The 24,138-nt window shown below is 43.7% G+C and overlaps 1 protein-coding gene across 2 annotated transcripts in view; it reads right to left on the bottom strand.

Annotated features, from left to right (window-relative positions):
• Positions 1 to 24,138, bottom strand: part of LOC141984847 (dermatan-sulfate epimerase-like) — a 308,715-nt gene that overhangs the window by 117,371 nt on the left and 167,206 nt on the right. For both annotated transcript variants that reach the window (XM_074948285.1, XM_074948284.1), the window contains exons 9-10: positions 6,580 to 6,698; positions 5,256 to 5,414 (exon numbers count right to left, since the gene is read on the bottom strand). In XM_074948285.1, coding sequence (XP_074804386.1) covers positions 5,256 to 5,414; positions 6,580 to 6,698 — 278 coding nt within the window. The remainder of the gene's footprint in view (positions 1 to 5,255; positions 5,415 to 6,579; positions 6,699 to 24,138) is intronic.

The following is a 24,138-nucleotide window of genomic DNA, read 5'->3' as shown; positions in this document are numbered from 1 at the left end:
CCGTGATTACATCTTTTAGTAGCATTATTTCCCAGCTGTGTCAATTTTTTGGTTAACAAATATAGAATCCATGTTTATGCCACACCATTGTCTTTTACCCATCATAGGGCCTGGTCCCATTAACACTTGATACTGAGCATAGTGGTTACTACTGTGAATAGTCCCATTGCGCTCAAAGTGCAGTGCAAAGAGCCAGATTCTCAGCTGGTGTAAAGTGTCAGAGCTCCACTGACTTCAATGGAGTTCTGACAATTTACACCAGCTGAAGGGGCTAAGTGTCTGCAGGATCAGGTCCATACTGTGTAAGTCTAAAGACATCAGTAGAACATTACAATCCTTGATTAAGCCTTACAGTACCTTTAAAAGGCTTGATACTCCAGACGCTTAGTACCAAGTTTAGGGCTCACTAAAGACACGTGGATGTGATCTTACTCAGGGTAGGGATGAGAGAACAGGAGGAGGCCCAAGGCCTTGCCTGAAACAGGTAGGCCTGCTCTTGGTCTCTCTCAGGCTGATCCTGCAGGCCAGACCATTGAGATCAGCAGTTGGATGTGAGCCTAGAAAACACCAGAGATGACAGGAAAAAGCCCATAATATTGTGTAAATGTCAGGTGTTTGACTAGTGACCACTATAACTAAAACAAAATTCCCATTCAGTTCAATAATTCATTAGCTATGCACTAATATAATAATTCCTTTCACCCAAGGACATCATATTGCTTCACAGACACAAATTCATTAAGCCTCACAACATCCCACCCAGGTGGTTACTGTAAATATTATTATACTCATTTTAAAGATGGGTAAACAGGCACAGAGAGGTTAAGTGATTTTTTCCAAGGTCACTCAGAGGGAGTGTTGGGAATAAAACTCATGGGACCTGACTTGCAACCCCAACTAACTAACTAACTATTAGACAACCTCTCTGTAAAATGAGTGTTTCCAGGGTCCTGCTCACTGCCGGTGTCCACAATATCTGTCGGTAATTTCCTAAATTTCACTACGTCTTCCTATAGTCAGAGTTTTTACACACAGAGGAACTGCTGTGAGTTCATTTCTTTCAAAATTCTAGGACAGATTCTAACTGTCTTTAGAGTTTTCACAGATGGGAATCTGCCACACCTTTAAAATGGAGAAGGAGGAAAAAAGTCTCAAACCAACCAACCAACCAAACTCCCAAACTTAGGGATATCCAAATTTTACACACTAGTTATTTGCCATATGCTGTAACTGACTGAGGAGCTGTATGAAGAATGCCTATAGTTAGCTGGGAACTGCTCATTTTCTTATGACACATACTTGTAAAAAACTACAACTATTACCATAACTTCACAGCTGATTTGCATGACAAATTTAGTTATGAGCATAAAGACAAAAATAACTAATGAAAATGGAACTTATTAGCTGCTGAGGTTGTGAGTGACGGGTATTTCTTGTTTAATTTTCTCACTCTTTTAATGATGAAACATTATATATAACTGGAAACAAAAGAGCACTCATTAAATTTATATTTTCTTTGTGAAGGACATACTTGCAGCTGGTGTTTTCCCTAGGATTTCAGTAGGAGCCAGCCTTTTCCACCAGAGTATGATGGGTCAGAAAAGGAGAAGACAGAAAGAAGAAAGAATGGGAAATAAATAAAACATCATTTACAAAGTTTCTAAAAAGAATATAAGGGGAGTGAATCAAGATGAAAAGAAGATGTAACATTAAAATAATAATTTCCTTAATCACATGAATCCTGATCCTGCAAGGCGCTGATCAGCTGCAAAAAAGACACTGAAGACAACAGGCATTTTCTGTAAACTACTTTGGTCCAAAAACACATTAGTAATTTGAGAGCAGAAAAAAAGAGGCCAGGGAATAAGTTTTTGTTCTCATTCCCTAAGGAAGTGGCTTTGTAAATTCCTTGCATTAACTTCCTCATCCCTTTAAGAAGCCATGACAGTCTTAGATCAAAACCTCGGATTTAGAAAAAGCATTGTCCCTCAACTATACACACTTCATGTAAACACCTAAACATTGGGGAAAGTCACCAAGTTTATTTAAATTGGAGGTAAGTTCATTTTTATTTTGTAAATATTAGCTCTTAGCCACAGGGTATGCACCTTCCGTTATGTGTTTATATAACATGTAGCACACTGTGGGTACTACTCCAAAACTATTATTAATTATTATTATTAATTATAAGACACAGTGTATTTGAACACAAAAAGCTTTGAATCAGCTTTTCTCCCCATTTCACCTGAAGGTTAATAGAAGAGGTTGATTAGGACAATTAAAAAAAAACAAAACAAAAAAACAAACCTTTGTAGGAGTCTGAGGGGAATCATTTTGAACTAGTCCTGTTAAGTTAGTGCTGTGCAGTCAATTGCAGAGATATGGATGTGATCTGTTGTTCAGACCCCTGTGAACAGCGCGGCAATACAATAATACCACTGACCTTCCATGGACCCCCTCAGTTCAGATTCCTTTAATCAACACAATTCATTTTGCCTTTGCTTATTGCTGTCACCAGCAGTGGATATAAGTTGAACATAGATTCGGTGTGGGAGAGATGGCATTTGACTGAGACTCTGCATTCTATTATCACAGATACTACGCCTTTAGCAAAACATAAAATTCTTATCTAAAAGTCTGCATTTCCTACTTGATAATTGCAACTACCCAGAAAGTGCTTCTTCTGAAAAACAAACCAGATATTAGGTCAGATGCCTTTTATCCAGTGCAACTAAATAAGAGCCAGTAATCAGACAATGCTAGGAAATCTGTTTGCATACTAAGAGTTTTTGCTATGCTATGGTTCCTAGAAACTTACAGGAAGAGAAACTATGAATAAGTGTTGGCTTTTTGTTTTAATGAAGTAAATGTACAATCTCTGATTCATCACAACTACATATTTAACATACTTGAGAAGACTTGGTTGAATCACTAGTAATTTCCATTTACAGCAGTTACTGTCTCAGTTATGGTGAATTTTTTTTAAAAAAAGCTGGAAATATTAGTTTGAAAAACTAGTGTAATCACTAGTTTCCACTTATGTGACAGATGGAATTTGTGCAGTACAGCTTGTAGATTTTTTAAAACTTTATTAATATAAATTTAATCCATATTTTCCTAACAACCTATACAAAGAGCTATTACTTTTTTCTTTTTCCTCTTTTTACTAAGTAATGCATCCCTCTTGCTAGAAGATTTAAGGTTGTGTTTGCCTTCTTTCCTGCCCCTCTGTGACACAGGAAAGAACCTGAACTTTAATGACTTGTTTTATTTATTCACTGACTTTGATGCCCTTCTTTGATCTTAGTTTAGAAAGCAGTGTAGTTCAGAGGAATATATTTGATATTTATAATAAAAGGGGGGCAGGTGGAGAAACAATCCTTATTTTTACTCCATTTCACTCAAACTCATATTTCAATATCTACTTTTCACATTACCCCCTTCCCCCCCAGTTCTCTCTCCAAAATGTAACAAAAATGGGGGTGGATGGGTGTTTGAATATGCAACATGGCCAGATTAAAAACAAAAAGATATCTGAACTGGTATAAATTCCCATCTCAAATTATATTTTTAATAGCAAGAAATACTTCTCTCTACAAAATAAACAGTTTCAAAAAGTAACAAAACATTATTTATCCTCAGTCAGATGGGTATCACTGATGTATTTAGGAACACATCAAAGGAAGAAACATTCAAAACTGAACAGGTTGAAATTTTTTGCAGAAAAAGATTTTTCATTAAAAATGGCCTTTTTCAAAAAGGAAACTGATTATGAAAAACCACTGATATTATCAATATTTTTTTTGTTTTTTTTGTTTTCCGTGAAATTTATTAAAAAATTGGAATTGTTATTGAAATGTTTTGTTTAGTGAAAACTGGGTTTCAGGGAGGTAAACAAATCATATAAAAAACTATTTAGATGAAAATATCCTCCCACAAATGAGAAGGTGTTTCATTTTGAACTCTGAAATGGAAACAATTTTAAAATTTCACTATTTTTTGTGAAATTAATTCCCCATTTTCTGACAGTTCTAATTCCAAATATCTGAGCTCAAGACAGAGAAGCACTGTCTTCCCATTCGCTAGAGGTTATAACATGAGATGCTAAACAGTTCTAACCACACCAATTTCTAAGGAAGACATAAGAGAATATTAGAACGGTACGACATGTCTACGTTGCAGCTGGGAGGGTGCCTCCCATTCTGGACATAGATACAAGCTAGCTCTGTTGGAGCTAGAGCACTAAAAATAGCGTGTGGACATTGTGGTACAGGCAGTGGCATAATAAATAAATAAAGACGCAGGGGGTTGGGAGGGCTTGAATTCAAGAGGCTAATCTGTGCTGCCATCTGTGGGGCTGCAACATCCACTCTGCTGTTTTTAGTGTGTTAGCTTGAGCAGAGCTAGGGTATGTCTGTCTACCCAGGCTAGGAGGCAAACTCCCAGTTACAGCATAGGGCTAGGTTGTGCCTGTGTTCAGGAAGGGTAGATAGACAGAGGAGCCTTGCTGCAGCAGACTCCTGCAGTTCCATGGGGATGTATGCTGCAGGTGCAGCTCTGCCACCCTTTACATAGGTTTGGAATGCTCTTTTCTTTCTTCCCTGGCAGTTCTGCTGATCAATGGAAAGAAGAAAGGGGCCACAGCCCAATCCTCCCCGCATCTCTTTGGATGAGTTTTGGGCTGACAGCAGTGCTGGCATAGATCAATGGCCCTTCTTCCCAGCTACCTTTAACTTAAAGTGTTTTTTAATTATTTATTTAAGGTGATTGTCAAAGGGGCTGTAGCTGACCTACCTCAGAGAAGCTTCCCTTTGTGAATAGGAGACATCAGCGTCTGTGAGCATACACAATGGAAAACACCTGAATTCATTTCAGATGACTGGCTTCCACTGCAGGAGTGGAAGGCAAGCAGGTTTAGAGATTTGGCTCATGGGAGCAGGGAAGGTTCATGTGAATGAAAATCTAAAGCCCAGGTTTCTTGAACCAAGGTTTAGCTAGCTTAGTATCAGGAAATGGCAGTCCATAGGGCACTAGTGCTGCCTTGCTGTAAATAGAGCCCTTATGATGTCAAGTTGTCACATGATGGCATAATTTTGATTCAGCCATGAATGGGTATGAAAAATGTAGGCACTGCCAAAAGACTTGCATAACTAGTAGGTTTCTTCTGATTCTACTTAGTGCAGGTGGCCCTACAGTTATTTCTAACCTTATCTTTATTTTTGTAGTTCAAGGAAGCAGCTGCAAGGAACCCTTACCTCATATTTTCCTTTCTTCTCCAAGGGCTCAGACTCAGTCTCCACAAGCATCATAACTTCATCCCCTCTAAGCTCCTCTAAGATAAAGACCGTCTCCCAGTTGCTATAGTGACGGGCTGGGAAAATATCTGAATGCATGCTGTCACCAAAATAAACAACCTAAAAGTGAAACCGCAAATTAAAAGTGTTATGTGTGTGAGGAAAAGACAAACAAGTGTGTTTCAGAGATAGAGAAAGAGAGCTTCAGAAACAACCAAATAAAAATTCCTCTAGGTTTATCTGGACACAACAAATGGATGTTTTATTAAAATCATGGTTTCTTTTTATTAAAAAGTCTCCTCACTGCCGGCCTTTCACTCCATTTTGGTTTGCCTCTGAATACCTTCCATGCCCTGGCTTCCACTGACATTACAAAAGAACACCTCAATATGAGTGGCACATAGGACAACACTGCTAGGGCATTTTGGTTGATAAAACTAGCATATTAGACAGCAGTGAAGTAAAACTGACAAGCAGATAAAACAGAATTTTAAAAAATGTAACAACTTTGGGAAATATTTGAAAGAAAGGAAAACTCTTATCTCTCTTTATTTCTAAACAGAACTTTCTGTCATGTTGTACTTACGTGTATAGCCTATATATTGGGTAAATATTGGCCCTACTGAAGTCAATGGCAAAACTCCCATTGACTTCAAAGGGGTCAGGATTTTCACCCACTGAATGGGGTGACACAATGGTCCAAGTTTTTATTTATACTACCTTGTTCATCTGGTTTCTCTACAGGAAAAGATTACACAGATTTTATTACACACAGAGTAGATATATACACACACATGCATAACCAGATATACATTCTGTACCACAATTATTTTTCCTTTTTGAGAAAGGCAGTAAATATCTATAATTCCTAGAAATGGAATGTAACTAGTCAACTTCTCCCTTCCTGTTCTGTATTAATAAATACAAGAACCACTATTTTATCCCCAATACCGGATTCCCCAGTGCATATCTGTCTTTTACACTGCCTGCTCTCCAGGAAGGAACTGTAAATAAACAAATAATCATGCAGATAACAACAGCACTAGGAGAGTTATGGTCTAAATTAACTAATAGGATCCATTTTTAATATCTACTGGGCATTTTCTTCAAACATTTGCTACTAGGCGGAGCACAAAGTACTGCAAGTAATCTCCATGGAAATTCAATGGTACTGCTCAGCACTACATTCAATAATAAGGTTCTAATTCATGCTCATTTTGTGATAAATAGATCAATGGTGGTAAGTGGATCTACTAAGATAACTTTTCCCTCTCTTGCTGAATACCTTAGGTTCTGGCTTGCCCGTCATCTTCTTCAGCAGTTCATAAAGATGGGTAGCATTACCTTGGGAATACCAGCCAGGCTTGTCCAAGGATGGCAGAGCCTCCTGCTCCTCATCATTCTCTGAAATCATAAAAGAAGATTTCCCACTGTTAGTGAGAGCAATAAGAAAACTCACTACTCTTCTGGTGCTGTTTTGAGAGACGCATGACAAGATGCACCTATTTACCCGTGATAATTCTAATTTGACACTAAAGACTTGTCTACACTTACCGGGGGATCGACAAGCAACTGGTGCATCGGCGGTCAATTTAGCGGGTCTAGTGAAGACCCGCTAAATCGACCGCAGATCACTCTCCCATCAACTCCTGTACTCCACTGGATCGAGAAGAGTAGGGGGAGTTGACAGGAGAGCGTCTCTCATTGACATCATGTGGTGTAGACCCCACAGTAAGTAGATCTAAGCTACGTCGATTTGAGGTATGCTATTTACGTAATTCAAATTGTGTAGCTTAGATCGAATTTCCCCTTTAGTGTAGACAAGGCCTAAGAAGAAGGACATGTCCAGGCAGCAGCAGGTTCAAGTTATATTACTAATCAGAAGTTATTAATCAGAAGTTTCAGGTTAGGTCAGGTTGTAGTATAGGACCTGATGAAAGTTCGGGGAGCATGGCTCATTGTCACTGCTGTGCATGGTGGTTCCAATAAACACACACAAGAGATATTTGAGATTTAAAGGCCTCAGGCTGCAACTGTATTGATTTTCACTCAGACTTAACGTTATCCATAATCTGTAATGCCTGATGTTATGCTCAATTATCCACAAATGCCCTGAAGCCTACAGAACAGTCCCCAACCTCTTTTCCCATCAAACGAGGGGTTGCAAATATGTAGCCAAACTCTCTCTCCGAGAGATCAAACCATATCTGACAGAAGTCCGTTCCCACAACAATTATTCTCCTCCTTTCTCTGTCATGCCTTAGCTCCACCAGCTTCCAAAATGGTACCCAAATTTTGGGATAGAGATTAGGCCCATCTAAACATACCACAAGACGCTTCAACAAAAGTTGCAGTGAAGGAGGTAGAAAACCACACAAACAATATTGAGGAGGTCATCAGCTACCCTATGGCAGTTGCTACAGCATTCCAGGGAAAGATAACAGCAACACCTACCTATGGAGACAGAACTAACTGCCAGCCTTAAACACTGACTCTATACACCACGGTCAATATGCTGTGTAGGAAAAAAAATCTTTCCTGAGCTCAAATAAAGTGATAAACTATTGTGCATACAGGGGAGCATCATCAATCTCATATCTAAAATCTGCACTAATGCCTGATGTTCCAGTATCATCCTGCTCAAGGGAGAGAGTGTGTAGAAACAAACTGATGCTAATACTATAGGTGATATGTGCTTCCTATCCAGGCAGCCATCTATGCACCCTGCATTCACAGTAAGACGCCAACCAGGAGTCTTAGTAGAGTATAAAAGTCACCATCCCCTAGCTGATCTGACTGTAAGGCCAGCCTCCAGCCACTCTGGACACCTGCTCTGTTGTCTGTACAGCTAAACTTGTGTAAATCTCTGTCAGGTAGCATTTCATTACCAACTGTATCTTTTTGCTTCTTGTTGGAGCCAACTTGCTGACCTTTGCAAAACTGTAAATGGGAATCTCATCAAAAGGTGAACTTGTCTAAAACAATGCATGTGCATTGGGTACTGAAGTGATTAAGCAAAGAGGTTATTTTGTTTCTCAGCCCCAATACAATATTTTTATACAATAAAGAGAGAGAAGAAAAGAGGCCAATATAGTGTTTTGATCTGGTTTATCTAGAACATCAGTAATTCCATACAGTCTATTGCTACAGTATTGTTCGAGAATTACAAAATACTGTAGAGAGGGAGAGAGAGAGAGAGAGAGAGAAGGCTAGAACAGAGAGAGCAAACATTATGGAGTTACAGGGTGCAGCAATTCCCACAGAGACAGAGTGAAGTGAAACTTTGGGGACAGAGTAGAGCATTAGGAAGGAAAGCTGTTTAAAAGAACAGTAAAGGTGCATACAACAGGATAATATGTACACTGAGGGGAGAACAAAACAAGGTAGTAATGGGGAAAAGAGAAACATGAGGGGCTGCAAATCTTTTTCAAATGTTGTGGGTCCAGAAATCTGACTAAAAACAGGATTATTCCCACACAAAACAATTTTATAGTAGGGATGTTCTAGAGCAAGGAAATCCAAAATTAAGAACATTATTCTTTCTCTAACTCATGCAGAAACAGTTTCCCTCTCATCCCTCCTACAAAACCAAAGACATATAACAATATATATTAAAGGTGGAATGTTATCCTTCACTTTGCATTTCCTGGCTTCTGATTGTTGGTTTGTGGCTCAACCTTAATGTTGTTGAAACAATTTGTCTTAATGTCCTCATTCGCTTTTGCTGTTTTAAAACTTTCATACATCCTCCTTTCCCCCTGACCTGCCCCCACAGTTTTCTGGAAGAGTTTAAACACTTTTAAAATTAGACACACTATCTTGTTGTCATGCTTATGGAAATTTGTTTTTTTTTCCTGCATATTTTTAGACATATTTGCAGGGATGGCTGAATGGGTAGCCAGGGGTTTTAGATTTTTCCCCAAAAGTGTTTCTCAGATTGACAACAACAAAATGCATATCTATGAAAACTACTCATAAAACAGTCTGCAAATACAGACCCATCAAACAGATTAATATTTTGTTAAATGCACATTTTTTGAAATGGCAAAATAATGAACAATCTCATTTTTAACGAGATAATATGGTTCTCCTTCTTCTATATACTGTAAATATCCAAACAGCAATTGATTATGTTCTCTGTAAGACAGTGGTGGGCAACCTGCGGCCCAGAGGCTGCCCATCAGGGTAATCTGCTGGTGGGCCACGAGACAGTTTGTTTACATTGACCGTCCGCCGGCATGGCTGCCCGCAGCTCCCAGTGGCCGCGGTTCATGGTGGCTGTGCCTGCAGATGTTCGATGTAAACAAACTGTCTTGCAGCTCGCCAGCGGATTACCCTGACTGGCCATGTGCATCCCACGGGTTGCCCACCATTACTCTAAGACATATTTGCTTTCCATGAATTGCTTTAAGTCATGGACACATTTCTGCAAATATTCTTCTCTTTATCCAGGAAGGTTTCAAAATAATCCATGTGCATGTTAATGTTCTGGCAAGTTCAATCAAGTACCTACAGCAGTCGATGAAGTAGGCTCTCCCACACCTTCCCATGTAAAACTAAAGTGAACTACATAATTGTATCTCAATGATAGGAAGCAAAGAGGAAATAGGTAGCCATTTTTCAAAATGGAAAGCTTATCAGAAAAGTGGCTAAGTGACTGGTATTAAGATTGGTGTGGCTCAGTGTATAATGATCTAGAAAATGAGGTGGACAGCAGAGTGATTAACAGCAATGATGCCAATGTTTTTAGTTATCATTATCATTGTGGAGAATTCTTAGAAACTCCAGAAGGATTGAAGTAACTTATGTTCCTATTCAGAAACAATAAGAGGTGGATCAGTCTAGTGTCTCTCTGTCCAGCTGAATCATTAAAACACTGGATGAAAAAAAGCAGAGACGTGACTACGCTTATCAAATACAGCAGTGTCACACCAATAATTATTACTGTTTGGAGCAAGTACTATCATTATTAATTATATGTATTACAGAGCACCTAGAGGCTCCTACCAAGATCAGGGCTCCACTGTGTTAAGCACTATACAAGTACAGTGATGGACAGTCCTTGCCCTGAAGATTTTATGTTGGTTAAAAGACAAGCCTGGAAGGTAAGAGACCAGGGTTCTTTTCCTCACTCTGCCACTGACCCATTCTGACACCTCTGGAAAGGAACTTAATTCCAAGTCTCAGTTTCCCCATCTGTAAAATGGGGATAACAACACTTATCCACTTTAAAGGAGTGTTGTGATGCTTAATTCATTCACAGTTATGTGTCACTGTGAAAACCTTGAATTTGGAAAGGACTGCAGAAATCCGAAGTATTATGAAAATGTCTCTCTGATGCTGTTTCAGGAATCAGCAATCTGAATCTGAAATGCTTAAACAGATTAATTACACAAATGCCTCTTACAGTGGGACTGTGCTCCTTTAGATAGTAGCTTCAACTTGATGGTGCTCGAGAATGTTGCCCATTTTCTGGAGGCTTAAAAAATGAAGTATTCTAGCCTTTTGTTATTGTAACTGTCTCCTTTCTATCTTGTTGTGAATATGCAGCAGCTAACTCATCCCAAGATGAGAAGAGAGGAAAACTCCTTATTTAGGGGCTACTAACACCTGGGAGTTCACCCAAAGGTTAGAAATGCTATAAATATTACCTCAGCAGGAAGCAAGACATCTAAAGAAGGGGATGCTATTGCTGCTAAAGCATTCTTACAACCTGGAGGGGTGAAGCTCTGACAGTTTCAAATAGTCCAGATAACTCAGAAAGAATTTCTCAGGAGATTTAGATGGAACAACTCACTTCTGTTTGAAGTCTCTAATATATCATTGCTACCTAAATTCCTAGCTCCATATTACAATACGTGCCATGACAAGTAGTGTAAAGGTATCCAGTCTAGCAAAATAACTAGAGAAGAAGAAACAATGTTTGTAAATTGTAACTACCACATCCCCACAAAGATCATTAGAGGAATATCATTTCAGTGGAAATTTCCTATAGGAAAGTCACTTTTTTTCTACAGAAAAACTTTAACTGCAATAGCAATGCAGATTGCAGTGCATTGTAACAACTGTGGAAGTTCATTTTGATTCACTTGAAATAGAATTTTACTAAATTCACTGTAAGCAGGTACTTGTGTATTTCAAATAAACAAATTCACTCACAAAATCAGTATTCTTAGTTTATTTTTAACATCTTTCTCACAAGAGACTTCTATGCCTTCTCTAGTTTGCCTTGAAATTTGAGTTGCAGGTTTATGACATTGCATAAGGAACATCTGGCATTATTTCTCCAGCTGAGAACGGACGGAAAGGAATCAGCAAAACTTTTTCTTTGTCTGACTTAAGTGACTGCTATTGTTGATTTACTTTTGAAAAATACTATCTTATGCTCCCTAGGAAAGTATTACACCTTCCTTTTTAGGTGTAGGTAGCATGCTGGTCAGCTGTTTATTGGTCATGAGTAAAGACTCTGGAGGTATGTCTACACTGAAAATAAAAGGTGTGTTCTTAACTCAGATTAGCTAACCTGTGTCAGCTAATCTGGTTTAAAATAGTGGTGAAGACAGGACAACTCTGCTTTTAACTCAGGTTAGCAGCTCAAGTTTAAGCCTACAGGGGATCCTGAAGTTGGACTTGAGCAGCCAGTGTGAGTTAAAAGCCAAGTTGCCCTGTCTTCATTGCTATTCAAATCTGATTTAGCTAATGTGGGTTCACCTAACTCACCCAAATGCCTTCCATCAAAATTTAAAAAAAAAAAAGGGGTCTTAAGCACGTACAGTTTGCCATATTTAGGCTCATAAGTCAGTGGATGGATTTTTAAGAGTGCAGAGTACACACATGTCCCATTTTAGTTCTTAATGCTTCAGGCCTACAGGACAAGTGAGAGGCATACTCTTGGGCCTGCACAGAGCTACACTGGAGTCTCAAATTACACTGTAAAACAACTCTTTCCTCCTTCAGATCTCTCCTGGAAATGCTCTGCTGCTGTGCAGTTTATGGGAAAACGTCACATAAAAATGGCTAGGTAGATGACCACTAGGGATTACTGATATTTATTTTGTTTGTTTGTATATTACAGTTAAAATCAGTAGATAACTCTAAATGATCTAATTGTGCCTGTAGTTAGTTCTGTAACACAATGTTCCTATCACTGCTACAGCTATCTTTCCTCCCTCCCCCTCAATGACTCTGAGCTATTCAGTGTAGGAACACTCTCTTCCTACATGTTTGTAAAGTGCTTAGCACAATGAGGCCCCAACTGAGGACTCTGGGTGCTGTTGTAAAACAAATAATAAAAAGTATGGTTCATAATAATAAGGGGAAAGGAACACAAGACAGAACTGGAAAAGAAGAAGTTAAAGAACATTTAGATAAGCTAGATGTAGTTAAGTGGGCAGGACCTAATGAATTTCACCCTCGGATACTTAAGGAACTAGCTGAAGCAATCTCGGAACCACTGGCAATAATCTTTGAGAACTCAGGGAGGATGGGTGAGGTCCCAGAGGACTGGAAAAAGGCAAAGTTACTTCCTATATTTAAAGAGGGGAACAAAGAGCCTCTGGGGAATTATAAACCAGTCAACCTAACTTCAATACCTGGAAAGATACTGGAACAAATTATTAAACAATCAATTTGTAAGCACCTCGGGTGCTTACATAATAGGGCAATGAGTAATAGCCAATATGGATTTGTCAAAGCAACCTAATTTCGAACCTTGACAGAGTTATTGGCCTAGTGGACAGGGGAGAAGATGTACACGTGCTATATCTTTTAGTAAGATTTTAGTAAGGTTTAGTAAGGTTTTTGATACAGTCCCACATGATATTTTCGTAAATGAAGAAGGGAAACATGGTCTACATGGAATTACTATAAGGGGGGAGGAGCACAACTGGTTAAAAAATGCACTTAAAGAGTATTCAAAAGTTCTCTGTCAAACTGGGAAGACATACTTAGTGGGTCCTAGAGGGGTCTGTCTTGGATCTGGGACTATTCAATAATTTAATTAATGACTTGGACAATGGAGTTCATAGAATGCTCATAAATTTTGCGGATGACACCAAGCTAAGAGGGGTTGCAAGCCCTTTGGAGGAGAGGATTACAATTCAAAAGGAGCTTGACAAATTGGAAAACTGTTCTGAAATCAACAAGATCAAATTCAATAAAGACAAGTGCAAAGTACTAAACTTAGGAAGGAAAAATCAAATGCACAACTACAAAATGGGGAATAACTGGCTAGCGGGTAGTACTGCTGAAAAGGATCTGTGGGTTATAAAGGATCACAAATTGAATATGAGCCAACAATGTGATGCAGTTGTGAAAAAGGCTATAATTCTGGGGTGTATTAACTGGGATGTCCTATGTAAGTCATGGGAGGTAAATGTCCTGCTCTATGTGGAACTGGTGAGGCCTCAGCTATAATACTGTGTCCAGTTCTGGATGCCACATTTTAAGAAGAGGCCAGAGGAGAACTACAAAAATGATAAAAGGTTTGGAAAACATGACCTGTGTGGAAAGGTTAAAAAAACTGGACATGTTTTAGTCTTGTAAAAAGAAGACTGAAAGGGGACCAGATAACAGTCTTCAAATATGTCAACTGCTGTTATGAAAAGGACAGTGATAGGTTGTTCTCCATGTCCACTGAAGGGAGGACAAGAAATAATGAGCTTAATCTGCAACAAGAGGGATTTAGATTAGATATTAGGAAAATCTTTCTAAATAGAAGGGTAGATAAACTCTGGAATAGGTTTCCAAAGGAGACTGTGGAATCCCTACCATAGAGGTTTTAAACAACAGGTTAGACAAACACCAGTCAGGAACGGTCTAGGTTTACTTGTTCCTGACTCGGTGCAGGAAGCTCCCAAGGTCCCCTCCAGCCCTAAATGTCTATGATTCTATAACAGTAATAATAATACACATTTGCTATGCTGCAGACTGAATTTCCCAGTGTTCCTTCTCTCCAGGCAGAATCTAGATCTAATTTTCAGTTCCCTTAAAAGTGGGGAGGAGAGCAGGGGAGGAAGAAATCACAGGAACACAGCATACATTTTTAAAGTGGTGAATGGAAGGTACAGCATAAGCAAAAACTTTGGGGTCAACTACTCCTTCCCATTGATAAAGCCATGGGCGGGAACCTGAAAGGCAAGCAATTTTTGTGAGGTTTCTTTGGTAGAACTTCCTAAAAAACATCTCATGAGGGAGAGGTGTGGACCTCTTATTAGTCTGCAGAGGGTGAGACTTCGTAGCCCAGAGAAGCAACTAGGCAGACATTATCCTTACATATAGAAACCACTTTTCCTGGCCTCTCCTCAACAAGCAGCATCTTTTCTCCAAAGCTATGTTGTCATTAGCTGGGTTCAGCAGCAGCGGTGGAGGACAGAGAGATGAAATGAATACTGCTCAGAAATCTGAGATCTAGTGCATAATAGAGTCTCAGAATGCCCTGCACCAAAATGCCATGGAACCTTTTCCATACGGCTGCAATGAAGGGGCTTCTGATGGGTCTGAGTGGAAGTGGAGAAGTCACCCCTTTTTGAATGAGCAGGTGAACATCCTCCTGTGGAGGTGCTGTCTGGGTCCCTGACTCCATCATGTGCTTCACAATGTACCTGCTATACTTTAGCTTTCATCCAAGTCACAGATCTCTCACCTAATAAACATTTGAAGCCTCTTGCCCAAAGGAATTCTTAGTGAGGTCATGAGTATTAACATAACTGAAGTTAGTATGCTTTAATTCAGAGCTGTATCCCAAAAACGTTTTACAGAGTTAATAATAGCACATAATGTTAACATTCAAAGTGAAAGCAGTTAAAAGGTATCACACAATGGAGAAAAAGTGTTTTCAGATGAGACATTTCTTCACGCTAGCTGCTCTCTCAATCGGATTTATAATCTTTGCGCTCTAATTTTCAGCTCAACTGCCATCTGAGCAAATTGTGACTTTATTTTTAGTTGATTGGGAATTGGTTCCTGATAAACTGATTTTTGGATTGAGGTTCTACACAATCCCCCTATAAAGAAGCATTTATTTACATTTTACAAAGATATTTTGCAATTACTAGTGGATAATATAAACATGATGTCAAATCTAGTCTCTACAGAGCCTAAAACAGCTCCACAACAAAGCTCAGCTCTGACGCTCTGGCACTTCTAAGAATCCCTCGGGGCATCCCTAACCCAAGACGTGGCCATGTAGCCAACCCTCTCCCCAATCCTGGGTTGAGGCCACATAACTCCATCTCTATAGCTGCTACAGATGGCAGCCAGAACACTTGGAGGTATCAAGGAAAACAATGCCTCCCAGTAGGGTATGAATGTTTTTCCTTTCCAACTGAGTGAAGCCATTGAGATTGAGGACCATGAGCCATTCAATGTATACCTGGCTGACAGGGACAAAACACCTCAACCCCAGGAATGAAGATGGGGCTAAAAATCCCATTTGGAGGAAGAAAGACAGGTTGCATCATTCAGCCAACCCCATGGATTGGAAAAGTGTATGGGTAACATTCATAACACTAAGAGGACCCCACTCGGGTCCCTCTTCATGCCCCTTACCGAAACTGTAGGACTTCACTAACCCAAAAATTGATTGCAACCAAAATCACTAGTCACTTGTGCACATTTTTAATTTTAGATTTGCTGTCATGCACCTTTAGCATACTCTCCTAAAAGCTAAACAAGGCACCCATGAATGCTCATCAGTAAGAAAACATACATAACAGCAACATACACTGATGTAAAAACATACACTGATATAACATCTGTCACCCCAAATTTCACAAAAGATTTTTCACACTCTGATGCACTATTGAAATGCAGCTACCATCATGTAAAAAATGACAACCATTTAATAACACAAAGCAACACTACACAACAGGACAGGAAATAAAGAAAAATGTATCCAGTTGAGATGGGGAGAAACAGGGCTGTTCATATAGGTTAGCAGAATGTATTTATATTACTTGGACTGAATTTTAGCTAGGATGCCTATTATAGACAATGTACTCTTTGATAAAGTGCCACAGAATCTTTGACCACAAGTCATCAGTTGCCAGTTTTATTTCTCGTGTAGAAGATGGCATCTCCAAGAGCCAAATGCCCCCTTTCATTAGGGTAGGATGGTGGTTCAGTACTGATATAGAAAGAAGAATGCTATCTACTGAAATTAACAGCAGCATTTCTTGCAGCTCCTATATGTTTTTTGGAGCTCTCTAAGATAATGATCTAATGTAACTTTGCTCAGTTGGGAGATCTGATGGTACAACACCACAAAGTGTCAAGTATCAGAAGGGTAGCCGTGTTAGTCTGGATATGTAAAAGCGGCAAAGAGTCCTGTGGCACCTTATAGACTAACAGACGTATTGGAGCATAAGCTTCCGTGAGTGAATACCCACTTCTTCAGATGCATGTAGTGGAAATTTCCAGAGGCAGGTATAAATATGCAAGCAAGAATCAGGCTAGTTTAGTTAGCCTGAACTAACTAACGAGGTTAGTTCAATCAGGGAGGATGAGGCCCTCTTCTAGCAGTTGAGGAGAAACTGCTTTTGTAGCTGGCTAGCCATTCACAGTCTTTGTTTAATTCCGAGCTGATGGTGTCAAATTTGCAAATGAACTGAAACTCAGCAGTTTCTCTTTGAAGTCTGGTCCTGAAGTTTTTTTGCTGCAGGATGGCTACCTTTAAATCTGCTATTGTGTGTCCAGGGAGATTGAAATGTTCTCCTACAGGTTTTTGTATACTGCCATTCCTAATATCTGATTTGTGTCCATTTATCCTTTTATGCAGGGACTGTCCAGTTTGGCCGATGTACATAGCAGAGGGGCATTGCTGGCACATGATGGCGTAGATTACATTGGTGGACGTGCAGGTGAATGAACCAGTGATGGTGTGGCTGATCTGGTTAGGTCCTGTGATGGTGTCACTGGTGTAGATACGTGGGCAGAGTTGGCATTGAGGTTTGTTGCATGGATCGGTTCCTGAGTTAGAGTTACTATGGTGCGGTGTGTCGTTGCTGGTGAGAATATGCTTCAGGTTGGCGGGTTGTCTGTGGGTGAGGACTGTCCTGCCTCCCCAGGCCTGTGAAAGTGAGGCATCGTTGTCCAGGATGGGTTGTAGATCACTGATGATGTGTTGGAGAGGTTTTAGCTGAGGACTGTATGTGATGGCCAGTGGAGTTCTGTTGGTTTTTTTCTTGGGCTTGTCTTGCAGCAGGAGGCTTTTGGGTACACGTCTGGCTCTGCTGATCTGTTTCCTTATTTCCTCATGCAGGTATCGTAGTTTTGAGAATGCTTGGTGAAGATCTTGTAGGTGTTGGTCTCTGTCTGAGGGGTTGGAGCAAATGAGGTTGTATCTCAGCAAATGCGGTTGTACCTTGGCGGTAAACAATGGATCGTGTGGTATGTCCAGGATGGAAGCTGGAGGCATGAAGGTAGGCATAGTGCTTGGTGGGTTTTCGGTATAGGGTGGTGTTAATGTGACCATCACTTATTTGCACCGTGGTGTCTAGGAAGTGGACCTCCCGTGTAGATTGGTCCAGGCTGAGGTTGATGGTGGGGTGGAAGCTGTTGAAATCATGGTGTGAATACAAACTGCTCTGGGATTAGAAGAAAAGACAGTTACCTTTTCCATACCTGGTGTTCTTCAAGATGTGTTGCTCATGTCCATTTCATGTTACGTGTGTGTGCTCGCCACATGCACCGGTGCTGCAAGTTTTTCCCTCAGCAGTATCTGTAGGAGACCAGCTCTGGCACCCCCTGGAGTGGCGCACACATGCTGCGGTATAAAGGGTGCTGCCGGCTCCCCCCATCCTCGGTTACTTCTTGCCGGAAACTCTGACAGTGGGGAAGGAGGGCAGGTCATGGAATGGACATGAGCAGCACATCTCAAAGAACACCAATTATGGAAAAGGTAACTGTCTTTTCTTCTTTGAGTGCTTGTTCATGTCCATTCCATATTAGGTGACTCCCAAGCAGTACCAACGGAGGTGGGTAGGAGTACACAGAAGTGCAGATTGCAACACAGCTCTGCCGAACCCTGCATCATCCCTGGTTTGGCGCGTAATGGCATAATGTGCAGTGAACATGTGAACAGAGGACCATGTTGCGGCCTTGCAAATGTCCTGGATGGGGACGTGTGCCAGGAAGGTAGCAGAGGACGTCTGAGTTCTAGCTGAGTGGGCTCTGAGTATTGGCAGCGGTGAGACCCCCGCCCCCCCAGCTCATAACAGGTGCGTATGCAAGAGGTTGTCAAGTTGGAAATCCTCTGCAAGGACACTGGGTGGCCCTTCATCCTTTCTGCTGTGGTGATGAAAAGTTGAGTTGATTTCCGGAAGGGCTTGGTACGCTCTAGGCAGAAGGCCAACGTCCTTTGGATGTCCAGCGCGTGGAGACTCCTCTCTTCGCAGGTCTTGTGTGGTTTGGGACAGTTCCGGAAGGAAGATGTCCTGGTTCATATGGAAGATAGATACCACCTTCAGCAGGAAGTCCTTGTAAAAGACTGTGTACGGTGGCTCCAAGGTCAAGGCTTTAATCTCAGAAACTCATCTCACTGACGTCACTGGAACCAGGAAAGCGACTTTCCATGATAGGTGGGAAAGGGAGCAGGAGCCCAGCGACTCGAAGGGCGGGCCCGTGAGCCTGGAGAGGACCAAGTTAAGATCCAACTGTGGGAGAGGGGTCTGCACCTGCGGGAAGAGTCTCTCAAGGCCTGTCAAGAATCTGACTGTCATGTCATGAGAAAATACCATTTGGCCCAGGATCAGAGGATGGAAAGCAGAGATGGCCGTGAGGTGTACTCTAATGGAGGAGTGTGCCAGACCTTGGTTCCTCAGGTGAAGCAGGTAATCCAGGATAGATTGAACGGAAGAACGCGAGGGAGAGATGCCATGCTCGGAAGCCCAGCAGGAAAACCTTGTCCACTTGGCCAGGTGAGTCAGTCTGGTTGAGGGCTTCCTACTCTCCAGGAGGACCTGTTGGATCGCATCTGAACAGGTCCATTCCTCAGGGTTTAGCCACGCAGCATCCAGGCTGAGAGGTGCTGGGAGGCAAGGTTGGGATGAAATAGCTGACTGTGGTCTGGATGGTTGGGCAGGGGCCAGGGAAGGGCTGCTGCCCGGCTCATGAGCATGCTGAACCAGCGTTGGCAACGAGGGCACACTGCTGACTCATATCCAGCTTCTCGTCCACTGTAATCTCCAGGTCCTTTTTTGCAGAACTGCTGCTTAGCCAGTCAGTCCCCAGCCTGTAGCGGTGAATGGGATTCTTCCTTCCTAAGTGCAGGACTCTGCACTTGTCCTTGTTGAACCTCATCAGATTTCTTTTGGCCCAATCCTCCAATTTGTCTGTCACTCTGGACCCTATCACTACCCTCCCGCGTATCTACCTCTCCCCCACGATAACCTGCGCCTTGTCTCTCTTGATCTTTGTCAGCACCTTGCTGATGAGCAGGATCGGCGGGAACACATACATCAGGCCCCCCAGCTATGACAGAAAGAAGGTGTTGCAGAGGGATCCCCTGCTCAGACCTTGCCAAGAACAGAACCGATGGCACTTCCTGTTCTGTCTGGTGGTGAACAGGTCCACTTGGGGAGTTCCCCACCTCTGGAAGATCATGCAGGCTACCTCTGGGTGGAGTGACCACTCGTGAGAGGAGAAGTCCCTGCTGAGCTAGTCCGCCAGCATATTCTTGATGCTGGGAAGGTGACAAGCTTCCAGGTGGATTTCGTGGCTGATGCAGAAGTCCCATAGACGGAGTGCCTCTTGACAGAGAACTGATGAGTGCACTTCCCCTTGCCTGTTGATGTAGAACATTGAGGCTGTGTTGTCCATCAGGACTCACACCACCTTGACTGACAGGTGGGGTAGGAAGACTCCGCACACCAGCCGGACCGCTCTGAGCTCTGACGTTTATGTGCAACTTCGCCTCCCCCGGGGACCACATCCTCATGTCTGGAGGTCGCCGAGATGCGCCCCCAACCCGAGGTCCAAGATGTCAGGTTGTCGAACCGAACTCCCTCCAGGATTGATCTGCAGTTGGTCCACCATCGCAGCGAGATAAGTATCGCCTGGGGAATGGTAACAATCTTTTTCAGGGGGTCCCGGGACTGGAAATAGACCATCCCCATCCATTGCTGCATGGGACGCATCTGGAGCCTGGCATGGTGAACAATGCACGTGCATGCTGCCATGTGACCCAGCACATGCAGACAAACCCTGGCTGTAGTCAGGGGGAACACGGAGACTTCTGCAATGAGGTCTGTCAATGTCTGGAACACTCTACCCTCTACACTGGCACTAACATCGACTTTTTGTCATTTACCAGGAGGCCCAGGGAGCGTTATGTGGCTTGAAGCACCACAACATCCCTTTGGACTTGAGATCTGGAGCTGCCCTTGACCAGACAGTCATCAAGGTAAGGGTAGATCTGGATACCCCGGCGCCTGAGGTAGGCAGCTACCACCGACATGCACTTGGTAAACACTCTTGGTGCTGTTGCCAGACCGAATGGGAGGACCACAAACTGGTAGTAGTAGGGCCCCACCGTAAATCGGGGGAAGCGTCTGTGTACTTGAAAGATTGCTATATAGAAGTATATGTCCTTCAAGTCGAGGGTGGCATACCAGTCTCCTGGATCCAGGGTGGGGATGATAGAAGCCAGGGAGACCATGCAGAACTTTAGCTTCTTTAGGTACTTGCTGAGGTCTTGCAGGTCCAGGATGGGCCGTAGACCGCCCTTGGCCTTTGGGATAAAAAAGTACCGGGAATAGAACTCCTTGTTCCTGTGCTTGAGAGGAACGTCTTCCACTACACCCAGCTGTAGTAACCCCTTTACCTCCTGCGTGAGGATACTCTTGTGAGAAGGGTCCCTGAAGAGGGATGGGGAAGGCAGGTGGGAAGGGAAGGGTATAAGGGAACTGGAGGGTATAACCCTGTTCCACTGTGCTGAGGACCTAGTGGTCTGAAGTTATAGCAGTCCAAGGAGGGAAGAAAAGGGAAAGGTGGTTGGAGAACATTAGGAAAGATGGATCCGGGGAATAGGCTAGTAGGTCACCCTTGGGCACACCCTCAGAACAACCGTTTGGCCCCTTGCTTGGAATGGGTTGAGCACAACTGGGCAGAGGATGGAGACAGGTGGCTCGGGCGGGGCTTGTAGCCCTTGGCTCATTTATGGGTCTGGTCCTGCCGAGGCTGACTCCCCTGGCCCTGAGGCTGCTGTGGTTTGAACCACTTACACACCAGGGCTGGGACGTAGAGACCCAGGGTTTTCAGAGTGTTGTGGGAGTCCTTGAGGCCATGCACTTGCTGCCTGTTTGTGCCACAAGTAGGGCTTGGCCGTCGAAGGGCAAGTCCTGCATTGACTGCTGGGCCTCGATGGACAACCCAGAGAGGAGCAGCCAGGAGGCTTGCTGCATGGAGACAGCGGAAGCCGTGGTGCGGGCAGAAGCATCAGTGGCATCTGACGCTGCCTGGAGGGCCACCCTGGCTGCAGTCATGCCCTCATTGAGGATAGCTCGGAACTCCTTCTTGGAAGCCTTGGGGAGCGACCCTTTGAACTTGGCCCTGGCTTGCCACATATTGAAGTCATATCAGCAAACGAGGGCTTGGTGGTTGGCCACTCTCAGCTGAAGGCTGGAAGACGAATAAACCTTAGGTCCAAAGACATCCAGCCTCCTCAAGTCTTTATTTTTGGGGGTGGCCCTGGGTTTTCCTTGTCTCTCCTTGTAGTTAACTGCATCGACCCAAGGGAATTGGAGGCTGGGTAAGAGTATGAGTGCTCATGCCCTTTGGTTGGCACAAAGTACTTGTATTCGGCCCTCTTAGAGACAGGGGACTGGGAAGAGGGGGTCTGCCACAGGACATTAGTGATTTTGGAAACCCGTTCATGAAGGGGTAGAGACACCCTGGAAGGAGCCGAGGAACAGAGGACATCAAACAGAGAGTCTGAGGGCTCTTCCAATTCCTCTGCCTGAAGCCCCAAGTTGGAAGTGACCCTCTTCAAAAGTTCCTGGTGCGCTTTGGCATCATCCTGAGGAACGTGGTGAGGGTCCCCATGATGCAAGCCTCATTTGGCATCGATGAGGACGATGCTGGTGCCGCAGGAACCTCCACATCCATTGGTGGTCCAGCAGCTTGCTCCCCTGGGTCCTACTGGACCTGTGGGGTCTTACCCCCTGAAGCCTCAAGCACTGGAGGGGGATGGGATATCGAGGCTGCTGGCCTCTCTGAGGCTCCCAACACTGACCGGGCAGCCTGGGAAGGTTGGGTAAACCCCCAAGGGTTCCCTGGGTACCATGGCACCGGCCATGGGACTGGTTACATGATGTAGGCAGCACTGCAGATACCTGGGCTTGTCCTGCAGTCAGGGAACCTTGCTCCATGACAGAACTATAAGTGGAGTGGGCAGTAGTGGGCGACTAGTATCGGGCGGAGTGGTGGCTCTTGTCTGACTGGTGCCGGTTGCTGCGTCCTAAAGCCGACTTGATCGAGTGAGAGGGGTGTCTTGGTCAGGGTCCTGGGGACTGACAGCGTTTGGCAGATGTGCAATCCACACATCATGCTACTCCACTGGTACTGGGATATTGAACGGGACTGGGAGCTACTATGGGCTGGTTGCTGGAAGGGTCTTCCCGAGTAGGGCGACCTCCTTCTTGTAGACAGGTGATGTTGGCCAGGCGATCGGCAGTCTCTGATCCCCCATTGGTCCCATGATCAGTACCGGGCCCTTGGAGATGGTCGGGGCCAGGCCCGGAGTTCTTGCCGGGTGGCACGTGCCTCAGAGGGTCTGTGCCAATCTACTAGCGAGGTACGCCTAGAGTCTCTCGATCGGTGCCCCTGGTGTGGGGACTGAAGTGGGCTCTGCTGAGCCTGCTTCTCTAGTCCTGAGGCGTGATGGCTTTGGGCGGGTGAGTGATGGCGGGATGTCCCTCTTGATGGGGAACGGTGCCGTTGAGGTGGGGACACAGGCATAGGTCCCAATATGGGTTTTTCCCCCGAGACTGGGATATCGCAGGAGCCGGTGTGGATAGCACCGGGAGTGTCAGGAACTCCTGAGCTGCTTGAAGGGCTTTGGGCCTCAATGGCACCTGAAGCTGGCCGGGACCTGCACCGCTGTTAGGAGTTGCCAGCAAAGTATGGGATGGGCCGCACTGCTCGACTTCCTGAGAGGGTGTTGAGCTCCCCGGCACAGGTCTTGGCTCGCCCCTGACCCTCTCCTTTGCCTTGTGGGAGGTAGGAGATCTTCCCCTCTTTTTCGACTTCTTGACCAGAGCCATGGAGGGAGGTCGGTGCCGGCTCGTGGATGGCACTGGCAGAGCACTGCACATGGAGGCCACAGTGCTCAGTGCTGAGTTGGACCACTGCTCCGGTGCTGGACTGAGCGCCAACTCCATTAGGAGCGCTTTTAGATGGATATTGTGCTCCTTCTTCATCCTAGGTTTGAATGACTTGCAGATACGACACTTGTTGCTTCTGTGCCCCTCGCCTAAGCACTCTAGGCAGCTGGTATATGGATCGCTGACGGGCATAAGCCATTTGCAGTGATTGCAGGATTTAAAAGGTCATGCCCTGTCCCCCGGCTGAGTCCCACTCAGGACTACGAAAACTTCAAGAACTACTACTAAGGGTAACTAACTATTACAACAACTATCTACAACTATACTACAAATTCTACAGAGTTCGTACGAAAAGAGAACGAGACAATCCTAGCTGAAGTAGCAGACGTACCAGCACCATCAGTGGCGGCAAGAAGGAACTGAGGGTGGAGGGAGCCGGTGGCGCCCCTTATACCGCAGCATGTGCGTGCCGCTCAAGGGGGTGCCAGAGCCGGTCCCCGACAGACATTGCTGAGGGAAAAACT

This window comes from Natator depressus, chromosome 3 (assembly GCF_965152275.1).
Source record: "Natator depressus isolate rNatDep1 chromosome 3, rNatDep2.hap1, whole genome shotgun sequence".
Taxonomy (NCBI): domain Eukaryota; kingdom Metazoa; phylum Chordata; order Testudines; family Cheloniidae; genus Natator; species Natator depressus.
The sequence above is the reverse complement of the archived record's forward strand: the minus strand, read 5'-3'. Positions and strand labels throughout refer to the sequence as shown.